The sequence below is a fragment of the Onychostoma macrolepis genome, chromosome 14, assembly GCF_012432095.1.
Source record: "Onychostoma macrolepis isolate SWU-2019 chromosome 14, ASM1243209v1, whole genome shotgun sequence".
In the NCBI taxonomy this organism is placed as follows: Eukaryota; Metazoa; Chordata; class Actinopteri; order Cypriniformes; family Cyprinidae; genus Onychostoma; species Onychostoma macrolepis.
This window is the reverse complement of record NC_081168.1, coordinates 22355149-22378208: the sequence shown is the minus strand read 5'-3', so window position 1 is coordinate 22378208 and position 23060 is coordinate 22355149. Positions and strand designations below refer to the sequence as shown.

General features: G+C 38.0%; 1 protein-coding gene across 1 annotated transcript in view; it reads left to right on the top strand.

Annotated features, from left to right (window-relative positions):
- The window catches only part of trim35-27 (tripartite motif containing 35-27), a 58585-nt gene extending 35804 nt beyond the window's left edge, over nucleotides 1–22781 (top strand). The window contains exons 3-9 of the mRNA XM_058797276.1: nucleotides 2887–2988; nucleotides 19260–19705; nucleotides 19805–19900; nucleotides 19984–20214; nucleotides 20679–20701; nucleotides 20787–20905; nucleotides 21660–22781. Coding sequence (XP_058653259.1) covers nucleotides 19301–19705; nucleotides 19805–19900; nucleotides 19984–20214; nucleotides 20679–20701; nucleotides 20787–20905; nucleotides 21660–22231 — 1446 coding nt within the window. The 5' untranslated portion in view covers nucleotides 2887–2988; nucleotides 19260–19300 and the 3' untranslated portion in view covers nucleotides 22232–22781. The remainder of the gene's footprint in view (nucleotides 1–2886; nucleotides 2989–19259; nucleotides 19706–19804; nucleotides 19901–19983; nucleotides 20215–20678; nucleotides 20702–20786; nucleotides 20906–21659) is intronic.
- Nucleotides 22782–23060: the final 279 nt, after the last annotated feature.

Sequence of the window (23060 nt, the reverse complement as noted above, 5' to 3'; positions counted from 1 at the left end):
TTGCTGCAGCTTTGTTGCGGTTCAATTTCTTAGTCAAAGAGAACACTCTAGCTTGAAGCTCATTGTTCTGTTTCTCTAGCTCGGAGTTACGCTGAGATTGTTGTGTAGCTAGTGCTAAACCAAATTCTCTGTGGCAGCAGATAATGCCTTTCACATTGTTCTTGCGAACACATGCTCCTAATACCTTTTTACACTCATCTACAGACCAAGTCTTATCTGGATGGATCTCATATTTCTGAATTAGTTCTTGTCTAACTTTTTCAGTGACTATTAGGTTCATTTGCACTCCTAACAGTGATTTGAATTCGCTATCTGACCACAAAGGAGTCGCAAGACCACCCTTTTCTGTTGTTGGAATCAGCCTAGCATTCCTTCTAACCATTTTGTACGTTTCTTCTGTACCACACAAACAAAAACACTAAAACTTCTCTGATCAACAGAGGGTACACTTGTTAACACAGCTTAACTATTGTTAACTTTCCAAATTACCAACACTTCACACTTAACTTCCCTGCCTACAAGAACAGAGGATAAACCAAAATTATTAGCATGAAATGCTAAACTTCTCTGTGAAAAGAGGATAAACCAAAATAACTAGCACGTAAATGCCAATCTTCCCTGCCTACACAGAACAGAGGATAAAACAATATTAGCACTTGATGCTAAACTTCCCTGCCTGGACAGAGGGTAACTTCATCTCTAAAAGTTCATTTTTTTAGAGGAAAACTTAGTTAACCAAACCCTACAGCTGTCTGTTAACTCTTCTCTGACGGCGCAGAGGATAAACAAATTTGTACTGGTCTTAAAGGTTCTTTTGGATTAGAGACAGCACTCACCACAACCTTGGTTGAGAGAAAAATTCAGTCTGGAAATCTTTGTTCAGCTTGAAGTTTTCGCTGGATTCCAAAAGATGCAGTCTGGAAGCAGATCTTTGTTTGAGCTTGAAGTTTTCAAACTGGATTCAGGTGAGGAAGCTGGAACTCTATCCGGTCACGGCACCATCTGTTGTGAACTTTTATCTTCTACGAAGCAGAGACCAGGAGACGTTGGGATATCTTTCATACAGAAGTTACTCTTTATTGAGAACTCGCTGCGCATCGCTGTAGTCATCCAAGTCTAAACTAAAGCAGTGATACATTGTAGTTTTAAATACATTTAGGGGGCAGTGCTTAGGAATGGAGACCAAGCACCTGGGTGACGACTTTAAACAAAGCATGCAAATGAGAAAGACAGACCCAATCAACAACACTCGATTGCATTGATAATCCAATCAGTCTAACGATTCATGTCTGGGCCAGGGGGCTCCGAAAGCCATTTGCAGAACAAAAGATTCGAGTCTGGCTCATTTGGCTCATTTCACTTACAATAGGAGAACAGGAACTGGCAGGGACCTCTTGCATCTGATGTAGTGATCTGACTCATGTCACCATTTTTCACCTTAAATGCTAAATACAAGGTATATAACTTCTTCAGTTTGTACACTATTACATTGGAATCTAAATTAAACATTTAAATAAATTTGTAATCCCACAGTCTCTTTGGGACTGAGAATTTGATGTCTGTTTTTTCTCAAGAACAAGCTGAAACGTGGACCCATCTGACCACAGCACACAGTCTTTTTGACTATATGAGATGAGCTCTGGCCCAGAGAACCCATGGCACACTGCATAGAATTGACATATTGCTTTCTCCTTGAGTAAAAAAGATTCAAGTTGCATTTATTGATGCAGCAGCAGACTGTGTTAAGTGACAGCGGTTTTCCAAAGAGCCCATGTGGCTATATGTAACACAGCAGCATTTACAGCTTCTTATTCAATGCCATCTGAGGTTATGCATATTCATTTGATGGCAAAGACTAAGATGCTCCTTTCATACCAAAACATGATACCAATTCACCTACTTACTGTGAACTGTTCAAAGACCTTCACTCATCTTCGGAACACAAATTAAGATATTTTTTTATGAATTCTGAGAGCTCTCTGACCCTCCCATAGACAGCAATGTAGTTACCATGATCAAGGTCCAGAAACGTAGCAAGGACATCATTAAAATAATCCATGCGACATCAGGGGTTCAACCATAATTTTACAAAGCTACGAAATAAAAAAATAAAATAAAGATTTAAAAAACCCCCGACTTTATTCAACAATTCTTCTCCTCCGCTTATAATGTGTGCCTTTTATAATCAATTCTATAACCTTTTCACTTTTATTTTGACTCTGTCCCAACTTATTTGGAGTGTGTTGCAGTCATCAAAATCTAAATTTATAGTTTATATTTACAAAATATATTATAGTTGGTCAGTGAAAACTTTGGAAATATTTTCTTTGTACTTTTGTCAATTAAATAACAGTTAAAAAGAATTAACAAATCACAGATTCTTGATTTTATTGCATTTTACAAAACATTCCAACTTCTCTAGAATTTAGGTTGTAAAATTAATCAAATTAAAATAAAGCTCTTATGTTTTTTTTTTTTCATGAGTTAGAAAATAAGAAATAGCAAAAAAAAATAAAATAAATACATATATATATTAGGGTTCGGAAGATTTCCCGATTCGCTTGGTGCATCGGCAAAAAAAAGTTAACGATGAGATGCAGCGGTTAAAAAAAAAAAAAAAAAAAAAAAAGAGTGCGCATCGGCTACAAGTTGACATTTGTATCGTGATGCAACGTTTCTAACACATTTGCATCTGTAAAAAACGATTTATGACTAATGGATGCACTACATGTAACGGAACAGGCGTGACACAGATGGTGAGTGCAAACAAAGATATTTATTTAGTATAGCGGAGAAGTGAAGGATAGAGGGTGATGCGCTGGAGGGAATAATTCTTCCTTCCTTGGAGTTTGGTGAAGAGGATAACTTGAAATCCTTTCCTTGCAGGCGATCCGGAGAACAGGAGACACCGGGACAGAGCACACACCTCAGGAGCACGGGGACTGGAGAGAGTGTGGAAACACAGAACACTAGGGAGGAACACAGGAGGTAAGTCACGCAGGTACGTTATCTAGAAAGCTGAACTAGTCAGAGAGTCCTCTTCGTGTGTACGAGACCGGACCATGAGTGAGGCTGAGGTGTGTGTTTAAGTACTGTGGCTAAGTGGCTGTGGTGATTGGGAGCAGGTGCAGGTGATTAGGATTCAGGTGAGGGTGCTCAGTGATGACGTGGTGAAGAATGCCTTACGGATCCGTGACAGTACACTTTTATTGTTTATAAAGTGACCAATAATCTGTGACCAATATTTTATAGATTGAGTTCTCCTCTAGAAACTGTGTCTCGAGCGCGTTCTCTCATCACCGCTGCGCGTGAATATGACGAATCAAAACAACACTATGGAGACCTGTGGAAAAGCAGGGATTAAAGACCAAAACTTGATTTGAAATAACATAAATCAATCGGGGCTAAAGCGGTTATAAACGACAATGTAAATTCACACAGTCTCACTAATTTGTGCACGCTTATTCTTAATCAGCCCTTATTGTCACCATGGCAAACAGCGAATATATTTGTGCTGTTTAATGCATTTGAGACGTTGTGTTTTCCTCAGTGCATAACTGACATGTCACAACTATATTTTTTCATCTGTAAATGTTAGAAAGTCATGTAAATATATACATTTTGCTATCAGGAGTGGATGAGTCTTACACGAGTGAACGAGCGCGTCATGAGAATGAGAATGTATGTAATCATCTGCTGCTCTGTGTTTCACGGAAACCTGGCTGAATGACGCCAATCTGGACAGCACGCTACATCTGCCGGCTTTCAGCTGTTTAGAGCAGATCGCAACGCAGAATCAACGGGGAAATCGCGCTGCGGAGGGATATGCTTTTACATCCATGAAAAGGTGGTGTACAGATGTCACTGTGTTAAAGAATATGTGCTGTCGCGATCTAGAAGCGCTCTTCATTAACTGTAAGCCGTTCTATTCGCTGCAGGAGTTTCACTCGTTCATTCCCGTGAGTGTTTACATTCCTCTGCAAACACATGTGAGCCTGGCTTTACAGAAACTTGCTGATCTGATCACAGAGACCGAGCAACAACACCCGGACTCTGTTTTAATCATTCTATGGGACTTTAATAAAGCAAATCTCTCCCGTGAACTGCCAAAATACAGACAGCACATCACATGTCCCACCAGAGACAGTATTATACTGGATCACTGTTACACAGCAATAAAGGATGCATATCACTGTGTGCCACAGGCAGCTTTGGGGCTCTCTGATCACTGTTTAATTCATCTCATACCAACCTACAAGCAGAATCTGAAATCAGCTAAACCTGTATTAAGGACTGTAAAAAGATGGACTAATGAAGCAGAGTGGGATTTACAAGCCCGTTTCTTTCTCACTGATTGGAGTCTTTTTGAAGCTGCTGCCACCGATCTGGACGAGCTCACAGAGACTGTAACATCATATATCAGTTTCTGTGAGGATATGTGCATTTCTACCAGTTCTCATTTAACCTACAACAACGACAAACCATGGTTCACTGCAAAACTCAGACAGCTCCGTCAGGCCAAAGAAGATGCTCGCAGGAATGGGGACAGATTGTTGTATAAAGAGGCCAAATACACACTGGAAAAGGAGATCAGAGTGGCAAAGAGGAATTATTCTGGAAAGCTAAGGAACCAATTATCTTCCAGTGATCCTGCTTCAGTGTGGAAAGGTTCTGAAAGACATCACCAATTACAAGACACCATCCCAGCACTGTGGAGAATCAACAACTGGCAGACGATCTGAATTCGATTTTATTGCAGGTTTGAAAAAACACCATTCGCACCTCCTGCAAAGCGCCCCGCACTGCAGATCAGTGAAGATGATGTGCGTCAGGTCTTCTCATCCAGCATCCATACGATCAGCACTGGTGCCCCCCAGGGTTGCGTCCTCTGCCCACTGCTCTTCTCCCTCTACACGAACAACTGCACATCTAAAGACCCCTCTGTCAAGCTCCTGAAGTTTGCAGATGACACCACAGTCATCGGCCTCATTCAGGACACTGACGAGTCTGCTTACAGACAGAAGGTTAAGGAGCTGGCTGTCTGGTGCAGTCTTGACAACCTGGAGCTTAACACGCTCAAAACTGTGGAGATGATTGTGGACATCATCATTGTGGACAACAGCACTCTGGGCACCACAATTTCCTGGGCACCACAATTTCTCAGGACCTGAAGTGGGACAATCACATTGAGTCCATTGTGAAAAAGGCCCAGCAGACGTTGTACTTCCTTCGTTAGCTGAGGAAGTTCAACCTGCCACAGGAGCTGCTGAAACAGTTCTACTCCGCCATCATTAAATCTGTCCTCTGCACTTCAGTAACTGTCTGGTTCAGCTCAGCTACCAAATCTGACTTCAGAAGACTACAGAGGGTAGTCCGGAATGCTGAGCGAATCATTGGTACAACCCTCCCCACTCTCCAAGAACTGTACTCATCCAGACTGAGCAAAAGGCCTGGCAAAATTACTCTGGACCCCTCACATCCAGCACACTCCCTCTTTGAACTGTTGCCATCTGGTCGACGCTACATAGCTCTGAGCACCAGAACGACCAGGCACAGGAACAGTTTCTTCCCTCAGGCAACCATCTCATGAACACTTGACAATAAACGTGGAACACACAACACTATTATACATCATTTATTTAACACACATACTTATATTTACATTTCAAATGTGCACATATCATACCTGTACATACATAATTGTCTATATTATATATTGTGTTTTTGCTATTTTGTACATTGTCTTTTTTGTATATTTGCATATTATTCTTTTTATTATCTGTGTCCTGTCCTGTCGCTGTCATTCTGTTGCACTATGGAGCTTCTGTCACTATAACAAATTCCTCGTATGTGTAAACATACCTGGCAATAAAGCTCATTCTCATTCTCATACAGTGCATACGGAAACTATTCACAGCGCTTCACTTTTTCCACATTTTGTTATGTTACAGCCTTCTTCCAAAATAGATTAATTAGATTCATTATTTTCCTCAAAATTCTACAAACAATAATGACAACGTGAAATAAGGTTGTTTGAAATCTTTGCAAATTTCTTAAAACTAAAACACGAAAAAAAATCAAATGTACATAAGTATTCACAGCCTTTGCCATGACACTCAAAATTGAGCTCAGGTGCATCCTGTTTCCACTGATCATCCTTGAGATGTTTCTACAACTTGATTGGAGTCCACCTGTGGTAAATTCAGTTGATTGGACATGATTTGGAAAGGCACACACCTGTCTATATAAGGTCCCACAGTTAACAGTGCATGTCAGAGCACAAACCAAGCCATGAAATCTGAGGAATTGTTTGTAGACCTCCGAGACAGAATTGTATCGAGGCACAGATCTGGGGAAGGGTACAGAAAAATTTCTGCAGCATTGACGGTCCCAGTGAGCACAGTGGCCTCCATCATTCGCAAATGGAAGAAGTTTGGAACCAAGGTCTAGGACTCTTCCTAGAGCTGGCCTTCCTAGAGCTGGCCAAACTGAGCAATCGAGGGAGAAGGGCCTTAGTCAGGGAGGTGACCAAGAACTCGATGGTCACTCTGACAGAGCTCCAGCGTTTCTCTGTGGAGAGAGGAGAACCTTCCAGAAGAACAACCATCTCTGCAGAACTCTACCAATCAGTCCTGTATGGTAGAGTGGCCAGATGGAAGACACTCCTCAGTAAAAGGCACATGACAGCCCACCTGAGGGCTCTCAAAACCATGAGAAACAAAATTCTCTGGTCTGATAAAAAAAAAAAGAAAAAAAAAGATTGTACTCTTTGGCCTGAATGGCAAGTGGCATGTCTGGAAGAAACCAGGCACTGCTCATCACCTGGCCAAAAATAGGTGTGCCAAGCTTGTAGCATCATGCTCAAAAATACTTGAGGCTGTAATTGGTGCCAAATGTGCTTGAACAAAGGGTTGAGCAATGGATGTGAATACTTATGCATGTGTTTTTTGTTTGTATATGTGTGTGTGTGTGTATATATATATATATATATATATATATATAATTTGCAAAGATTTCAAACACACTTCTTTCATGTTGTCATTATGGGGTATTGTTTGTAGAATTTTTTAGGAAAATAATGAATTTAATCCATTTTGGAAGAAGGCTGTAACATAACATGTGGAAAAATGAAGCACTGAATACTTTCTGGATGCACTGTATAATATACTGTTCTGATTTATATTTAGTTAGAAAGAACAAGTAATCATTTTCAGATGTTTATCCAAAGTGATTTACAATGTGTCAACAACCTGAGGCTATAGACACATACACACGATAAAATTTTATACTGTATTTTATGTACAGCTTATATTCTATGGTGAACAACTTAGCATAATTATCTGATGTTAAAGGGATAGTTCACCCAAAAAATGAAAATTTGATGTTTATCTGCTTTCCCCCAGGGCATCTAAGATGTAGGTGACTTTGTTTCTTCAGTAGAACACAAACAAAGATTTTTAACTCAAACTGTTGCAGTCTGTCAGTCCTATAATGCAAGTCAATGGGCACACAATCTTTGAGAGTAAAAAAAAAACATGCACAGACAAATCCAAATTAAACCCTGCGGTTCGTGACGATACATTGATGTCCTAAGACACGAAACGATCGGTACCTGTACTTCTAAATATCTTTAGATCTTCACAGTGGCAGGGAACACTTCCACAATCTCTGTGCACTGTGTAAACAATGAGTGACATTTACCCGTGACAGATCAGTGTTAATTTCGTCGACGAAGACGAAAAATATTCGTCAACGAACCTTTTTTCTGTGACTAAGATGAGACGTTGACGAGCTAAAATTAATACCTGATGATAAAAACCAGTGATGGGCAGTAGCGTCGCTACAAGTAGTGACGCTAGTAGTTTAACTACATTTCTCAGTAGCGTGTCGGTAGCGTCACTGCTTTCTGAATCAAATAGCTTTTCTGTAGTTAAGCTCTTTTTTTGATCAAGTAGCGCGGTAGCCTCAACAAAAGCTAACGTTACATTTTCCAAAGAATGCATTCTGAAACTCAAGCTCAAATCAGAAATAAAACAGCTACGGATCACTGATCCTGGATCAGTAAGTGACGCCACAGACACTAAAGCTCGTAACGCCATTGGCTCCTCAAGCTGTCAGTCAAACCTCATTATTCCTCCCGCCTCTTTCGTCAATGAAGTGCAGCGCACATCTCAGCTTGTTTGCAGTCTGAAGGTAAATAATGAACTGTTGATTGAATAAGTACATCGGTTTCTGTACTCAAAAAACAAAGGCTAATGCTTTTTTTGTTTGTTTTTTGTTTTTGAGGAGCGGAGAAGAGTTTCTCTAGCATGTGTTGTCAAGTCACAGCCAAATAGCTTGTGCAAAGCGCTTAATCTTTCATATTATGATACTTTGGCCAAATAACAGAAAAAAACTGAACGCCCACATAATGACAGAAAACTGGGGAAAACAGGTCAGAAAATAAAAAAAATATTTAAAAAAAAAAAAACCTTCGCTGGTCCAATGCTTCGTATTTGAACTTGATTTTGGTGAAATGTTTATATTAATATCTAATGACACATGCAACGATGCAAATAAACATCTGTAGGCCTAAACATCTGGTAACACTATACAATACTATTTCATTAAAATACATTTGTTACAGTATTTATTAATCTTTGTTAAATGTCAGTTAATGAAAATACAGTCGTTCATGTTAGTTCACAGTGCATTAACAAATGTTAACAAACAACTTTTGATTTTAATAATGCCTTAGTAAATGTTGAAATTAACATTAAGATAAATGCTGCAGAAATATTGTTCATTCTTAGTTCATGTTACACCAGATAACTAATGTTAACTACTGAACCTTATTGTGAAGTGTTACCATTTATATAAATGTATCTGTACACAATAAAGTCACAATATCAACTACCAATAGGAGGTTTCCGGCCGACAGCAAAAATTAATTTTGCCTATGTCACAATTTGAGGTCAATCCGGCCCTGTATTTGATACTGATTATGTTGCCAAATTGGCTGTTGAATAAACAATTAAACTGAACATCCCTGTATATCTGCTTGACTGACAGTTTTATAGATCACTGAGAGAGCATTGACTTGGTATGATGTTGGTTCAATAGAATTAAATTTTTTTTTTTTAAATAGCTTGGATGTAGTAAACTACTTTTGCCATGTTGCCGTAGCTTAGCTTGCTACATTTCCCAGGGCTGTAGCTTTAGTGTAGTTAAGCTTCATTTAAAGAAGAGTAACTGTTAGCTTAGCTCACTACATTTTTCAAGTAGCTTGCCCAACACTGATAAAAACTATGACGAAATTTATGCCGCGTCTTCATTAACAAGACAAGACGGGACTAAAATGTTATTTGAGGACTACCAGACATTCAAAATACATCCTATAGACTCACAACCGGCGCAACGTCATAGAATGTCTCTGAACAGGTTCACGCCCACTTTTGGGGGAAAACAAACCGCCATACAGCATCGGATCGAGGAAGTGGACTAACCTTACAACATGCCAAAGAGTTGTTGTGTGGTTGGGTGCACCAATAATGTTTGTAAAAACCCAAATTTAGCCCAGGCTACCTGCCATCATCATCCATATCTAGCTGTTATGGAAATATCATGAATTACGGATGATGCTATCGAAAGCTAAGCCAGGCTAGTTGTATGGCTGGACAGAAAAGTGCACTCGGTACTCTAAATATAAGGACATAATATATACATTTAAAGATGTTTACTTTCAAATACGAAGTAAAATCATTCACTGGCTTACCTGGTGATTAGATTAGGTACGAGTAAATGTCCGGTAAGACACCTCTGGCCACTGGGTGGGGGTTACACCAATTTGACGCTGGGATAATGAGTTTTTAAATTGACCAAATTAAGTTTGTGGATGTATCTTTCACGCTCTATGGCAGGCAGGGTGGACATATAATTACTTGACATGTTTAATCTGAGTGATTTCTTAAGTTATTCACGCCTGCCGGCTGTGTACGGACGTTGCTTTTTGCCGCTATTTTGTATTGAAGTCTATGGGAAGTCTAGTTTATTTTCCCCCAAAAAGGGGCGGTGACGAAATTGACAGTTACGTTCCCGGATGTGCCGGTAGTACATAAAGTATTTTATTGTCTACTAATTACCAAAAATCGCAGTTCTGTCTCACTATAGTCACTAACTCAATGCATTCCAATTGCCCGCAATGAACTTCCTGGAACTATTGAGGTCTACATGAACCACGTGACGATCGAGCGTTTTGAACTTCCGTTGTCGCAACTCTGTCTCTCTATGGCTCTGGTATAGGCTAAGTTAACTGTATTGTCCTTCAAAATGTGCATCTCTGTCATTGGATTGCAATCAGATGAGGGGCGTTTATAGTCTCAGTATGGCAAGCCGCAGCGGACAGATAGGCAACCAAAACGCCAACTAGCGATCTGAAACAATGGCCTTAGCACCTGAAAGTTTTTTTTTTTTTTTTAGGGATAGAGTGACCAGACGTCCTGTTTTTCCCGGGAGTCACAGTTCGTTGTCGATTAACTTAAAGTTAGTGAAGGCGGGATAGGCGGAATCGTGCTGATAGAAGTGCTCTCTCGCGCGCACGCTCCACTTCATCAGTTCTCATACAGCGCGCGATCAGTTCTCGTTGCTCAAATACACACACAGCAGTTCAAATGTCTATTGTGTAAAGTATCTCACGCAAATACAGTCAGTTATGGCTTAAGTGAGCGTAAACAGGTGGGTGAAAACTGAATGTGTGTCAGTATTACATGCATGCCTTCCGTCTTAAAGGGACAGCATTCCTATCCGTGTCATATAAATGTTAACCAACAAAAGATGTTAAATAAATGTATAATTAAGTAAAGCTACTGTATCTGAAAAATTAGTTTAATTTGTATCTCTACCAAAAAAATAAAAATGTATTCCAGTTTTTCCAAATTCAATCCTTGATTCAAATTTCTCATAAGCTTAATTGATTTGGTCTAAAGAGAGAAGAATTGATGCCTATTTTTGTTTGAATACTACATATAAAATAGCTACCAAAATAAATGTTGTTAACGGCACTTTGACTAAAAGTAATGACTAAAAGTTGACAAAAATACAATGAATTTTCGTCGACTAAAACTAGAATAAAACTATGAAAGACTAAAATGTGACTAAGACTATTAAGCATTTTCGTCTCAAGATAAAGACTAAGACTAAAAAATGCCTGTGTAGCGCCCTCACCGCCTGATGAGGGGAGATGAATAGTTAATGAAACACAGGACACGGAGCTGCTGCTTCACCATCAGAGTCTCTGTATTTTCTCTTTTTCTTTTTTTTTTTGATGAACATTAAAAGCATTGCAACACATTTTATCAAGTTTTTTCCATTTCAACATAGCTGAGACATGAGTGACCTGAGAGTGTTTAAATTACATGAAATACATCTTTAACTGGCAACACGTTCATGGTACTTTACGATGTTCTTTCAAACATATGAACAGTACAGGTAGTCAAACACTTTATACACCCTTTTTACCCATTTAGAATATTCTTTAGAAGTGTTTCTTTTAAGTTTCAGAAAACTCATAACAGTTAAATTTAGACAAATAATCATTTTATAGATACATTTTATATACTCACATAATGTGAACATGACTTAATGAACTGTTACAATTGATTTGATGTACACATTTTAACTGATAAGCTCTTCGGGATGTTATCTGCATTTTTTTTAAATACAGGAAAGTATATGAAACTTAATCAACTATTTAACTTTCAGAACACATATTTGTAAATGATACCGTTTTCTTTTTTGTCACATTTATCACAAATGTGTTATTTTTGTCTTTTGCTCAAATACATTACATTGCAGTCATTGACTACGAGAACACGTTGTCTCCATCATTAGCATGGAATGTGTGATTAGCACATGCTTAACTCGATACAAACTTTGAAATATCCGAAAACAACAACATATTGATCCTTAAAAGGATAAAATTTGCATTTCTCATAAACGTCTACACATTAGGAAGGCATTCTTTTGACATTTTCAAGAGTGCTATACCTGATGAGGGGAGATGAATAGTTAATGAAACACAGGACACGGAGCTGCTGCTTCACCATCAGAGTCTCTGTATTTTCTGAGCAGCGCGCCCCTTCTTCTTCTTCTTCTTCTTCTTTGGTTGCTTAACGGCGGATGCGGACTAACTTAGCGCACTACCGCCACCCTCCAGATAAATTGTGCTTGATCATCACTATGACTTACATCTTTGGGAATAATGTAGCCTGCAAGCTACAGAGAAAAAAAAAAAAAAACCACCTATATTCTGTCAATGAGTCCGGTGTTCTTTAAATATTCAAACATATATTTTATTACTCTATGATCAGAAGCCTTAGACAAAATATCTCTAAAGATAAACTTTTCCCCACTGTCCTCTATTTTCCTTTTAATTAAAACCCTTTCTCTGTTAAATTTCCTACACATCATAAAGACATGTTCCACTGTTTCTGGCACATTACAAATCTCACATTTTCCTGAATTATGTTTTCCTATTAGCTGTAATGTTTTGTTTAGTCCGGTGTGCCCTATTCTCATTCTTGTAAAAATTTCCTCTTCCCTTCGACATCTTATTACCAGACGACCCTGACCAACCTCAGGATTTAAAATGTAAAAACCCCTCCCTTTATCTCCCTATCCCATTTATCTTGCCACAGCTTTTAACATGTTTTTAATCATTGACTTAGCCTCTAACTTTGATATTTTACATTGAATAGACACATTTATCGCTTTCAAAGCCTGTTTAGCAAACTGGTCTGCCAACTCATTACCAACCATACCTACATGAGCCGGAACCCAAACAAACTTTACATGCGTCCCCCCATTTTGAATACTATGAAGCAAAGTCAATATCTCACACACAATATCATACCTTTCACTTGAATTGCCTAATTTAAAATTTTCTAAAGCTGACAACGAATCTGAACATACAACTACTCTTAGTGGTTTAATTTGTTCTACCCACTGCAACACCATCACAATTGCTATCAGTTCTGCTGAGTACACTGATAAATGATCCGAAACTCTTGCAGAAAACTTAATATCAAACTCTGGTATCACATATGCGATTGCCACTTTCCCTGTATCTGGTTGCTTTGACCCATCAGTAAAGATTTGCACGTACCCATAATAGTTATCCACATATCCCATAGCCATTTGTCCACTATCCCCCTTATAATTTTTAATCTTTTCATGCAAAGCTATATCAACGTCTGGAACCGGTAGTAGCCACGGTGGATGCGGTGGATAGACCACTGATGGACTAAATTCGAAATTTTCTACAGCCGCTTGCTTAACCTTTCCATGTATTCTTGCACTAAACGACTCTCTTTTACTTTTTGCATGCTCCCATGTTGAAATGAGGACACTTTTAGTTGGATAATCTTCCATATGCCCCTTTAAATGAACATAATATAACAATGACACTTGCAGTCGCCTCAACTCAAGTGGCATTTCACCTACTTCAACCTGAAGCGCTGATACAGGGGAGGTTCTCATTGCTCCTGAACATATCCTGAGGGCCGAACCCTGAATAACATCAAGCTTCTTTAATTCAGACTTTGTAGCAGACCCATAAGCCATGCACCCGAAGTCAACAATAGACCTAATTAATCCAACATATAATCTTTTCATTGAGGTCATATCTGCTCCCCACTCCTTATTGCACAAGCACCTAATTATGTTAATGACTTTTTTACATTTGTTAACTACCTTTTCAATATGATTATGCCAGGTAAGCTTAGAATCAAAATGCATACCTAAAAATCTCATACAATTTACTCTTTCTAAATCTCTACCATACAATTGCAATTTAAATCTTTTTTCAATTTTTTTAAACGAAAAAAATACTACCTTGGTTTTTCCAACAGAGAACCTAAATCCCCATTTCCCAGCCCATTCTTCAACAGAGTCGATAGCTTTTTGCAAATTTTTAACAATGAATTGAACATTTTTACCTCTTTTCCAGAGAGCACCATCATCTGCAAACAATGATTTGCCTATACTATTATCAAGCGTATCATATATATCATTTATCATAATAGAGAACAGAATTGGTGAAATAACACTTCCTTGGGGTACACCATTTTCCACACAAACGCAATCAGAGAAGCTACTGTTTATCCTCACCTGAATTTGTCTATTACTTAAAAAGTCCTTAATCCAGTAATACATTTTCCCGTCTATTCCAAGCCTTCGGATTTTAATTAACACACCATCCCTCCAAAGCATATCATACGCTTTTTCCACATCAAAAAATATAGCAGCAACTACTTCTTTACACACTTGGGCCTTCCTTATATCACTCTCCAAATTAATAACTGGGTCCATACTTGACCTTCCTTTCCTGAAGCCGCTTTGAACAGGCGTTATCAAATTCGAGACTCAACATAAAAAGTCATTCTCTCCACAATCATTCTCTCCATTACCTTACCTAAGTGGGATGACAAAGCAATTGGCCTATAATTAGAAGCCACAGTAGGATCTTTCCCCGGCTTTCTAATTGGAATAATAACAGCCATCTTCCAACTCTTTGGAATTTTCCCTTGTTCCCAAACCTTATTAAATAACTTCAACACAATATTAAGAGCCTCATTACTAAGATGTTTCAGCATTGCATAACTTATTCTATCTTTCCCCGTAGCTGTTACCTTCGCCTTATTTATAGCCTTTTTTAATTCACTCACTGAAAAACTTGTGTTCATGCTATCATCTCGATCCTCTACATTTTCTAAAAGATATTGATATTTTCTTTTTGTTACCGCTCTTTTATGTCTTTCATCATCAGTTAAGTTGAGACTACTATGAACATTAGCTATATCTTTGACCATTAACGTTGCTTTATCTTCATCCTTCACTGCCACAGTCTCACCATTCTTAAGGACTGGATAGCTCCAATATTGTCTCACCCCACTCATTTTTTTAACAACTCTCCATACATCATTTACGGAGGTTTGCCTTCCTATAGTGTTACAATACTTTATCCAATAATCCTTTCTTACTTTCCTAATTACTTTCCTCACCTTAGCCTGCTCTCTTTTATATTCCAAATACTTTTGAAAGCTTAAACTATTTTTAAAATCTTTAAACGCTTTATTTCTAGTACTTATTGCTTGTGTGCATTCATCTGTCCACCAGGGTACCAATTTCCGCTTCTTACTGCCCGGCCTCGACTCGACAATAGAAGCTTTTGCAGCTTCCACCATAGCTATACTAACATTTTCAGTAAATTCATCCAGATCATCTATCACCTCAACTTGACCCATATTCCTATCACTTATAAATGTAAACATTATCCAATCAGCTTTATTAAAATTCCATCTTTCAGAGAAACACTGGGTCACTTTGCGACTCCTGCTACCCATCCTACACATAATCGGATAGTGGTCACTTCCAATCGTTGACTCACTATAGACTTCCCATATTATTTGACCTGCAAGAGACTGAGAAACTAAAGTCAGATCTAATACGGACTGCACCCTCACCCCAATACGAGTAGGCGACCCATCATTTAAACAAACCAACCCTTTCCTATCCATAAGTTCTTCTAAAACCAATCCATTGTGATCCGTTTTATCTCCTCCCCACAGGGAACTATGTGCGTTAAAATCTCCTAACCATATTATTTTGCCACCTTCTTGCCCTTCAACCAACTCTAGTGCCTCAATATCAAATCTTTTACAGGGATTATAAAAATTTACAACATTTAAACTACTATTATCACACCAAACCTCAGTAACTAAATACTCTAACCCTTCACCTTTACCTAAAACTCTGTAGGGAACCCCCACCTTAATGAAAGTAGCACATCCACCCCCACTACTATCACTCCTATCACTTCGCTCACACACATATCCATTTAAAACAAAATTCAGATGAGGTTTCAACCATGTCTCAACAATACAAATAACCTCAGGTTTAGTCTCTAATCCGGAGATAAACCTCTTGAACTCTTGCCCATTTGCCACCAAGCTTCTAGCATTCCACTGTAGAAAATAAATACTGTTTTTTTTTTTTTCTTTCTTTTTTTTTTTCTTTTTTTCCCTTTCCTTTTTCCTTTCCTTCCCTTTCTCTCTCTCCCTTTCCCTTTCTAGAATTTAGCTTTCGATACAGGCAACTGTGCAGACAACTGTGATAGGGATGCTGGCTTCTCAGATTTATCTCTGTTCTGAAGTTCTTCATAAATACTCTCCCACGCAATGTCTTTAATACCCAGATATCTATTGGCACTTTTGACCACAATGGCTATCTTCTCAGACCTGTGTTTTGCTTGTGATGTACAATTTATAACTTCCGCAATAAAGCACAGAAACTCTTTCTTTTTAACAGTCAGGAATTCCTCATCAACAACTGAGGTTTTTCCTGCTCTTGCTGCCTGTCTCACTAAATTTGGCTCAACTTGAACTCTCTTAGCTGCCTCAGCATAAGACAACTTGCCTTCAGCCCTAACATACTGGATTTCAACTGCTCTCTTTCTGGCTTCACACTCCCTGTACCCGACACTATGCGCTCCCCCACAATTGACACACTTCTCTTGCACCCCAGTTCCACATGCACTATAGACATGCTCTCCTCCACAACGTCCACATGTTTGTGTGCCTTTGCAATAAGCAGCTATGTGACCATATTTCTGACATTTAAAACACCGCAACGGAGGTGGCACATACATCCTTACATTGTAGTTCAGATATCCAACAGTGACATATTTAGGTAGCTTTTCCCCTTGAAAATCCACTAATACTGATAGGCTATCAACCTTCTCTCCAGACCTCCATGTTTTGAGTCTCTTCAGACTAATCACACGTCCTCCCTCAATACTATCCTTCAACTTTCCCAAATCCTCGTTTATGGGAATACCATAGATAACTCCCTACATACCTCTCCTGCCGCCATTCTTTTCTTCACCTCCAAAACTTCTTTTTGCAAACATTCTTCAGCTTTAATGCTTTCAACTGCTGGTTTTCGTCTTTACACACTATCATCAAATCACCATCAGAATGCACTCTAGCTCTAGTTACCTCACCCACCTTCTCGCGCAAAAATTTAGTGAGAGCAACAGGCCCTACTAACTTAACATCATGACCCTCTTTGAACTTTACCAGCACTTTCAATCCTTCCTGATCCGTTTTCCGCCTCACCACTCGTTCACTTGCGTCTTCTGACTCACTGTCATGACTTAGCCCCCTCTTCCTTTGAGAATTAGCCTCACTACATTCGCCCTCGTCCATACTATCCTCACTCGACACCAGGTTCCCCCGCAACCCTGTCATAGTGTGATCATACACCGCCGTCAGAAACCACTTCTGATCAAGATCAGAGTCACTTCCAAAATCAAAACCAGTGTTTCCAGCAGCGCGCCCCCTCCCCAAACAGGTGAACACTTCCCAGGGAAAACCAATCAAGCAATCAGTGAATCATTCAAAGCTGAGCAGGGAACATTAATCGTCACAGATAAGACCCTATAAAGTGCATTCAGAAAAACATACATTCACTTGTTTTAAGTTCAGTGTTACTCTAATATAATTTATTTTTTTTTTCTTAGTTTTACACCTTTATTTATTAATTATTATTTTCCTTTTTTTTTTTTCTTTGAATCACCACACCTGCCAAAATTAACACTGCGACAGATCGCTTCCGGCGCTTGCGTAAACTTTTTTTTTTTTTTTTTTTTTTGAAATAACAATAGGGGAATACAAAGTCATACAAAAATATAAGTCTATAAAAACAGACAATTTTTGAAATTTCCATACATTTTTCAAAAACTATATATCTAATACATCAATAATCCTCTTTAATAGTTGAGATGTCTTAACAGCTTTACGATTGTTCTGTACTGAAGTTAGAGAATCATAAAAAACCTTTAAATCAATGGAAAACAGTCTACCATTTGGTACAGTTAACATACATTTTGCTTTGTGTATGTGATATTTCCCCAATAAAACAATAATTTTAATTATATTGTCCATTTCCAATAGACCTGTATCACAATCCAAAAAAAAAGACCGTTATATCAGTTATAGTGACAAACTTGTAAAACACTTCAAAAAGAAACAAAGAAACTTGGGACCAAAATAGTTTGGTATAATCACAACTGAAAAATAAGTGAAAAATGGTTTCTGACTCTTCTTTACAAAAACAGCATAAAGGCGAGAACCCCTCTTTAAACTTACTGATGAAATCATTACATGGATAATATCTGTGCAGTGTTTACGCTTGCGTAAACTACACCAGAATACATACAGACATCACGCACCGGATGCCGTGCACTCGCTCAGGGCAGTTGGACATAGTGGTGTATTAGAGGTAAAAAAAGGATAAAAATACTGTTCAGTTTCTCGCACAAACTGATCGTTTCGTGCCAGCATGTGGTACATTATATTAATATAACTAAAAATATTTTTGGAAAATTAAACAGTTTCTTACAAAATCATGTGATTTGATAAAATACATAATGAAATTTAATCGCATATGGGGAACGGAAAAATTACTTCAAGCTACACATGACAATTAATGAGATGAATACAACACTTCTACTTGAATGCCACTATCAATCACTATTGAGTGTTTGTAATAACTTCTGACTGCGATCCAGTATGTATTTTGGTCAAATGACGAGGCAGAAATATGTTTTTAGTAACATTCTAGAAGAATTTTATCTGGAAGATACACAGTTACAACTTCTGTTGGGCGTGAAGAAAAAGTAATGTAACTAGTAGTGTAACTAATTACTGTTGCCAGAAAGTAATAAGTAAAATAACAATATTACTTTTGAAAGGAGTAACTAGTAATGAGTAATATATTACATTCTATGAGTAACTAGCCCAACACTGCTCCACACACCGGTTTCCTATTTACAGCCTGTCAACTCATGAGTCGCACAGATAGAGAATAACAAGGAACTAAAAAAGTATTTTCATCATTTTGCAATTTTTAACCTAAATGTACTCTGTAATTTAAAATGACACCAACAAAGTAACCAGGAAAAGGTTCTGATTCGTTTGTAGGTCAAATACTGCTGTTCCAGTGAATCCAAAATAAGCGATCAAAAAGGAAACAGGAAAAAAAAACAATTCTTTGTAATCTTTAAAATCTATCTTTCTATGGAAAGACAACAACATTGCAAACGTGTGCTCACACAGATTCATTCAGCCATTCTTTGGAAACCTTATGTACTTGCATAACTCGTTTTTTTACAAAGTGACATCACAGCTCAGCTGTATTTGTATCTCTCCTCCACACTCCAGTGAACAGAAAAGCAAATTCTCACCAGCTGAAGCACTACAAAATGGCAACTAGGCCATCTCACTTTGAGGAGAACCTTCTGTGCCCTGTTTGCCGTGACATCTTCAGAAATCCTGTTCTCCTGCTGTGTTCTCATAGCTTTTGCTGGGCCTGTCTGGATCAGTACTGGGAGATCAGTGGCTCACAGATATGCCCTGTATGCCGGACAGACTTCTGCATCGACCGTCCTCCATGCAACCGCGCTTTGAAAAACCTGTGCGAGATCTTCCTGCAGGAGAGAAGCAAGACTGCGTCAGCGGAGCCCGAGTTATTCTGCAGTGCGCATGGAGAGAAACTTCAGCTCTTCTGTGTGGAGGACCAGCATCTGGTGTGCAGCGTGTGTGTGAACGATGACATGCATGTTAAACACACATTCAGACCTGTGGATGAAGCTGCAGTGGCACTCAAGGTACAATATCCAATTGCTTTTTTAGAAAAATATTACTTTACATTTACTCTTTAGTTTTAATTTAAGAAGTTTTAAGAGCATTTCCATGTTTCTTTTCAGGAGGTGCTCAAAACAAGCCTGAAGCCTTTGCAAGAGAAGCACAAACTCCTAAAATTAGAGAAATTAATCTGCAATCAACGAGTGAAACACATCAAGGTAAAATCAACAGTTGAAAACTCTTCATGTTTTACAGAAATTAATAACAATTACCTAACTTTTATCTTTGTAATGTGTTACAGAATCAAGCTGAGCAAACAGAGACATATATTAAGAAGGAGTTTGAGCAGCTTCGTCAGTTTTTGTGTGATGAAGAGGCGGCCAGGATAACTGCTCTGAAGGAGGAAGAGGAGCAGAAGAGGAAGCTGTTAGAGGAGCAGATGATGAGAATTAACAGTGAGCTCTCACCTCTGGTAGAAAGAATTAGGATCACTGAGGAAGAAATAGAGACCGACAATATCTCATTCCTGCTGGTATGGCCAATTATTTATCATTCTTTCTAACCAGGATCCAAAATTTTAATGTTTTTATTATTATTATTATTATTATTATATAAATGTATTATATTTGAACATTTATTTATTATTTTAGGTGTATTTATTTGATTAATAGTCCAAGATCATTTAGTTATTTGAACAAAAGCACAATAAAGACAGTATTATAATGAAATATTACAGTTTAAAATAAATGTTTTCTATTTGAATATATTACTACATTTGAATATAATTTATTCTTGTGATCAAAGCTGAATTTTCAGCATCATTACTCTAGTCATCAGTGTCATATGATCCTTCAGAAATCATTCTAATGTTAATTCTAATGCTGATTTATTAGCATTTATCAATTTATAATTATGAACTATTATTATGATTTTGATTCTGAGATTTGTTTTTAATTACAATGTCTCTTGGTCATTTCCATGTAAATCAATCTGAAGAAGTACAAAGGCCCACCTGAAAGGTAAGTGTGATTTCTCTTGTTTCAACTCTGTGTTTTGATTGTGACACAAAATCACGTTCAGTACTGACTGAGGATATTCTTCCAGCACTCAATGCACCAGTCTCTGTCCAGAGAAGCTTCCAGAAGTGCTGATCAATGTGGCAAAGCACCTGGGAAATCTGAAATTCAGCGTATGGCAGAAAATGAAGGCTGCTGCTCAATACAGTGAGTCTCACGATGGTTCCACGAAGAACCTTTAACCTTTCCATTCAACAAAAGGTTCTTTATTGTGGTTTAGATTTTTAAAGCATCATTCACACTAAGAAAAACAAATATATATGGTTATTTTATATGGAATCATTTCTGCCATGGGATAAAAAAAAAAATAAAATAAAAAAAAAGCTTTTTTCCTGCAATTCTGGGTTTATGTCTCACAACTCGTAAGGTTTTTCACTGAAATCTAAGTTTATATCTCATAATTCTGACCTTTTTTTCTCTCAGAATATTTAGATTACAATAATAAAGGTAATTTAACTTTTTTTAATCAGAATTGTGAGTTTACATCTACAAGAAGTCAGAAAAAAGTAACGTGTCTATTTTATCTTGCAATTCTGACCTTTCTCTGTATTCTGTTTACATCTTACAATTCTTACTTTTTTTTTTTGGTCACAAAATAATTTGGTAATTGTAACTTTACATCTTGCAATTCTGAAAAAAAAAATGTCAGAATTGTGAGACAAAAAGTAACAATTACCATTTTATTCCATGGCTGTTACCTTTTTTTATTTTACTTTTTTTCCCCCCTGTGGCGGAAACAAGCTTCTATACTTTTAAGAACTGTACACAGAAAGACCAAAAATGGTTCTTTTATTGCATCACTACAAAACCCTCCTTTTGGAACCTTAATACTGGCTGTATATCATAAACCTATTTAATTTATGTGAAAAGCAAATGTCATGACATCCTCTTTTATCTGTAGTTCCTGTCATCCTCGACCCCAACACCGCTCACCCATGCCTGCATTTATCGGACAATCTGAGCGATGTGAGGTTTGGTCAGTGGAGTCAACAGGCCTTGGGGTACTCAGACGAACGTGAGGGCTATACGAGCGTCCTGGGCTCTGAGGGCTTCAGCTCTGGGACACACTACTGGGACGTCGAGGTCGGTGACAACACCACCTGGGCCTTAGGAGTGATTTCAGAGTCTGCCATCCGGACTCGAGACAATCTGCCCAGTTCTGGTCTGTGGCGCCTCGGCTTTCACAATGGCACATACGGCCAAGGCCTTTCAGGGGAGTTTCTCAAGCTGCTCACTGTGAAACAGAAGGTCCAGCGCATAAGAGTCCAGCTGGACTGGGATGGAGGGCGAGTGTCCTTCTTCAATCCTCTCACCGACACGCATCTCCACACCTTCACGCACGCCTTTAGCGAGAGAGTGTTTCCGTACTTCTGTAACGTGTGTCCGTCTCAAGCTCTGCGGATCTTACCAGTGGAAATGGCTCCAGCAGGACTGGAGGTGCAGAGATTTTCTGCATTAACCAGCAAAATATAGAAGTAAAAATCCTGTTCATTTTCTACACAGAAAATGAATGAGAGAAAATGAATGGAAAATTTGAATAGAATTTTTTTCCATGGCGTTACTGTGAAAAGACATTACTGTGAAAGCTGCTGTGATAGGCAGAGCTTATATATATAGATATATATATATACATTCAAAAGACTATATTATTACTTTCACTACTTTTACAAGAAGTAAACATAGTACACAAACACACATAATCATAAGGAAGCACTAAGGAAATTGTTAATTATTTGATGTAGGATTTTCACTTTAGTTGTCCAGTGCAACAAGATGTTGTCTTGTTATTTTTTTAGCTTTTAAATATTATTATTTCAAATATTTATGCTTAACTGTGAAGTATTTTTATGGGTAGCATGACAAACAATGAAGACCCTTCCCACCAAAAACACTCAACACATTGCATACATAGATCTGAGTCAAAGAGCACACCCTTTTAATTATTTCTTCTGTTTTATTCTGTATTTATAAATGATACTTGAATTAATTAAAAAAAAAATACAATAAAACATTTAACTTTTTTTTTTTTTTTGATGTCCAATACTTTCTTCTGTGGTTATGAAGTTATGAAGCCTTGAAAAATAAATTGATCTATTGTCCAATCTATTTTGTCACCAGGCTGTTGGTTAAAGAAACAAAAGCATGATGTGATGAGATGCTTGCCAGCTAATACAAGATTTATTGGCTGTGAGATCAGGGAAACTGCAGCAATGTTATGAAATACACAAAAAACGTATGATAATCTGGAAAATTGGACGATTAAAACATATAGTATTATATAAGTATATAAACATACTATAAA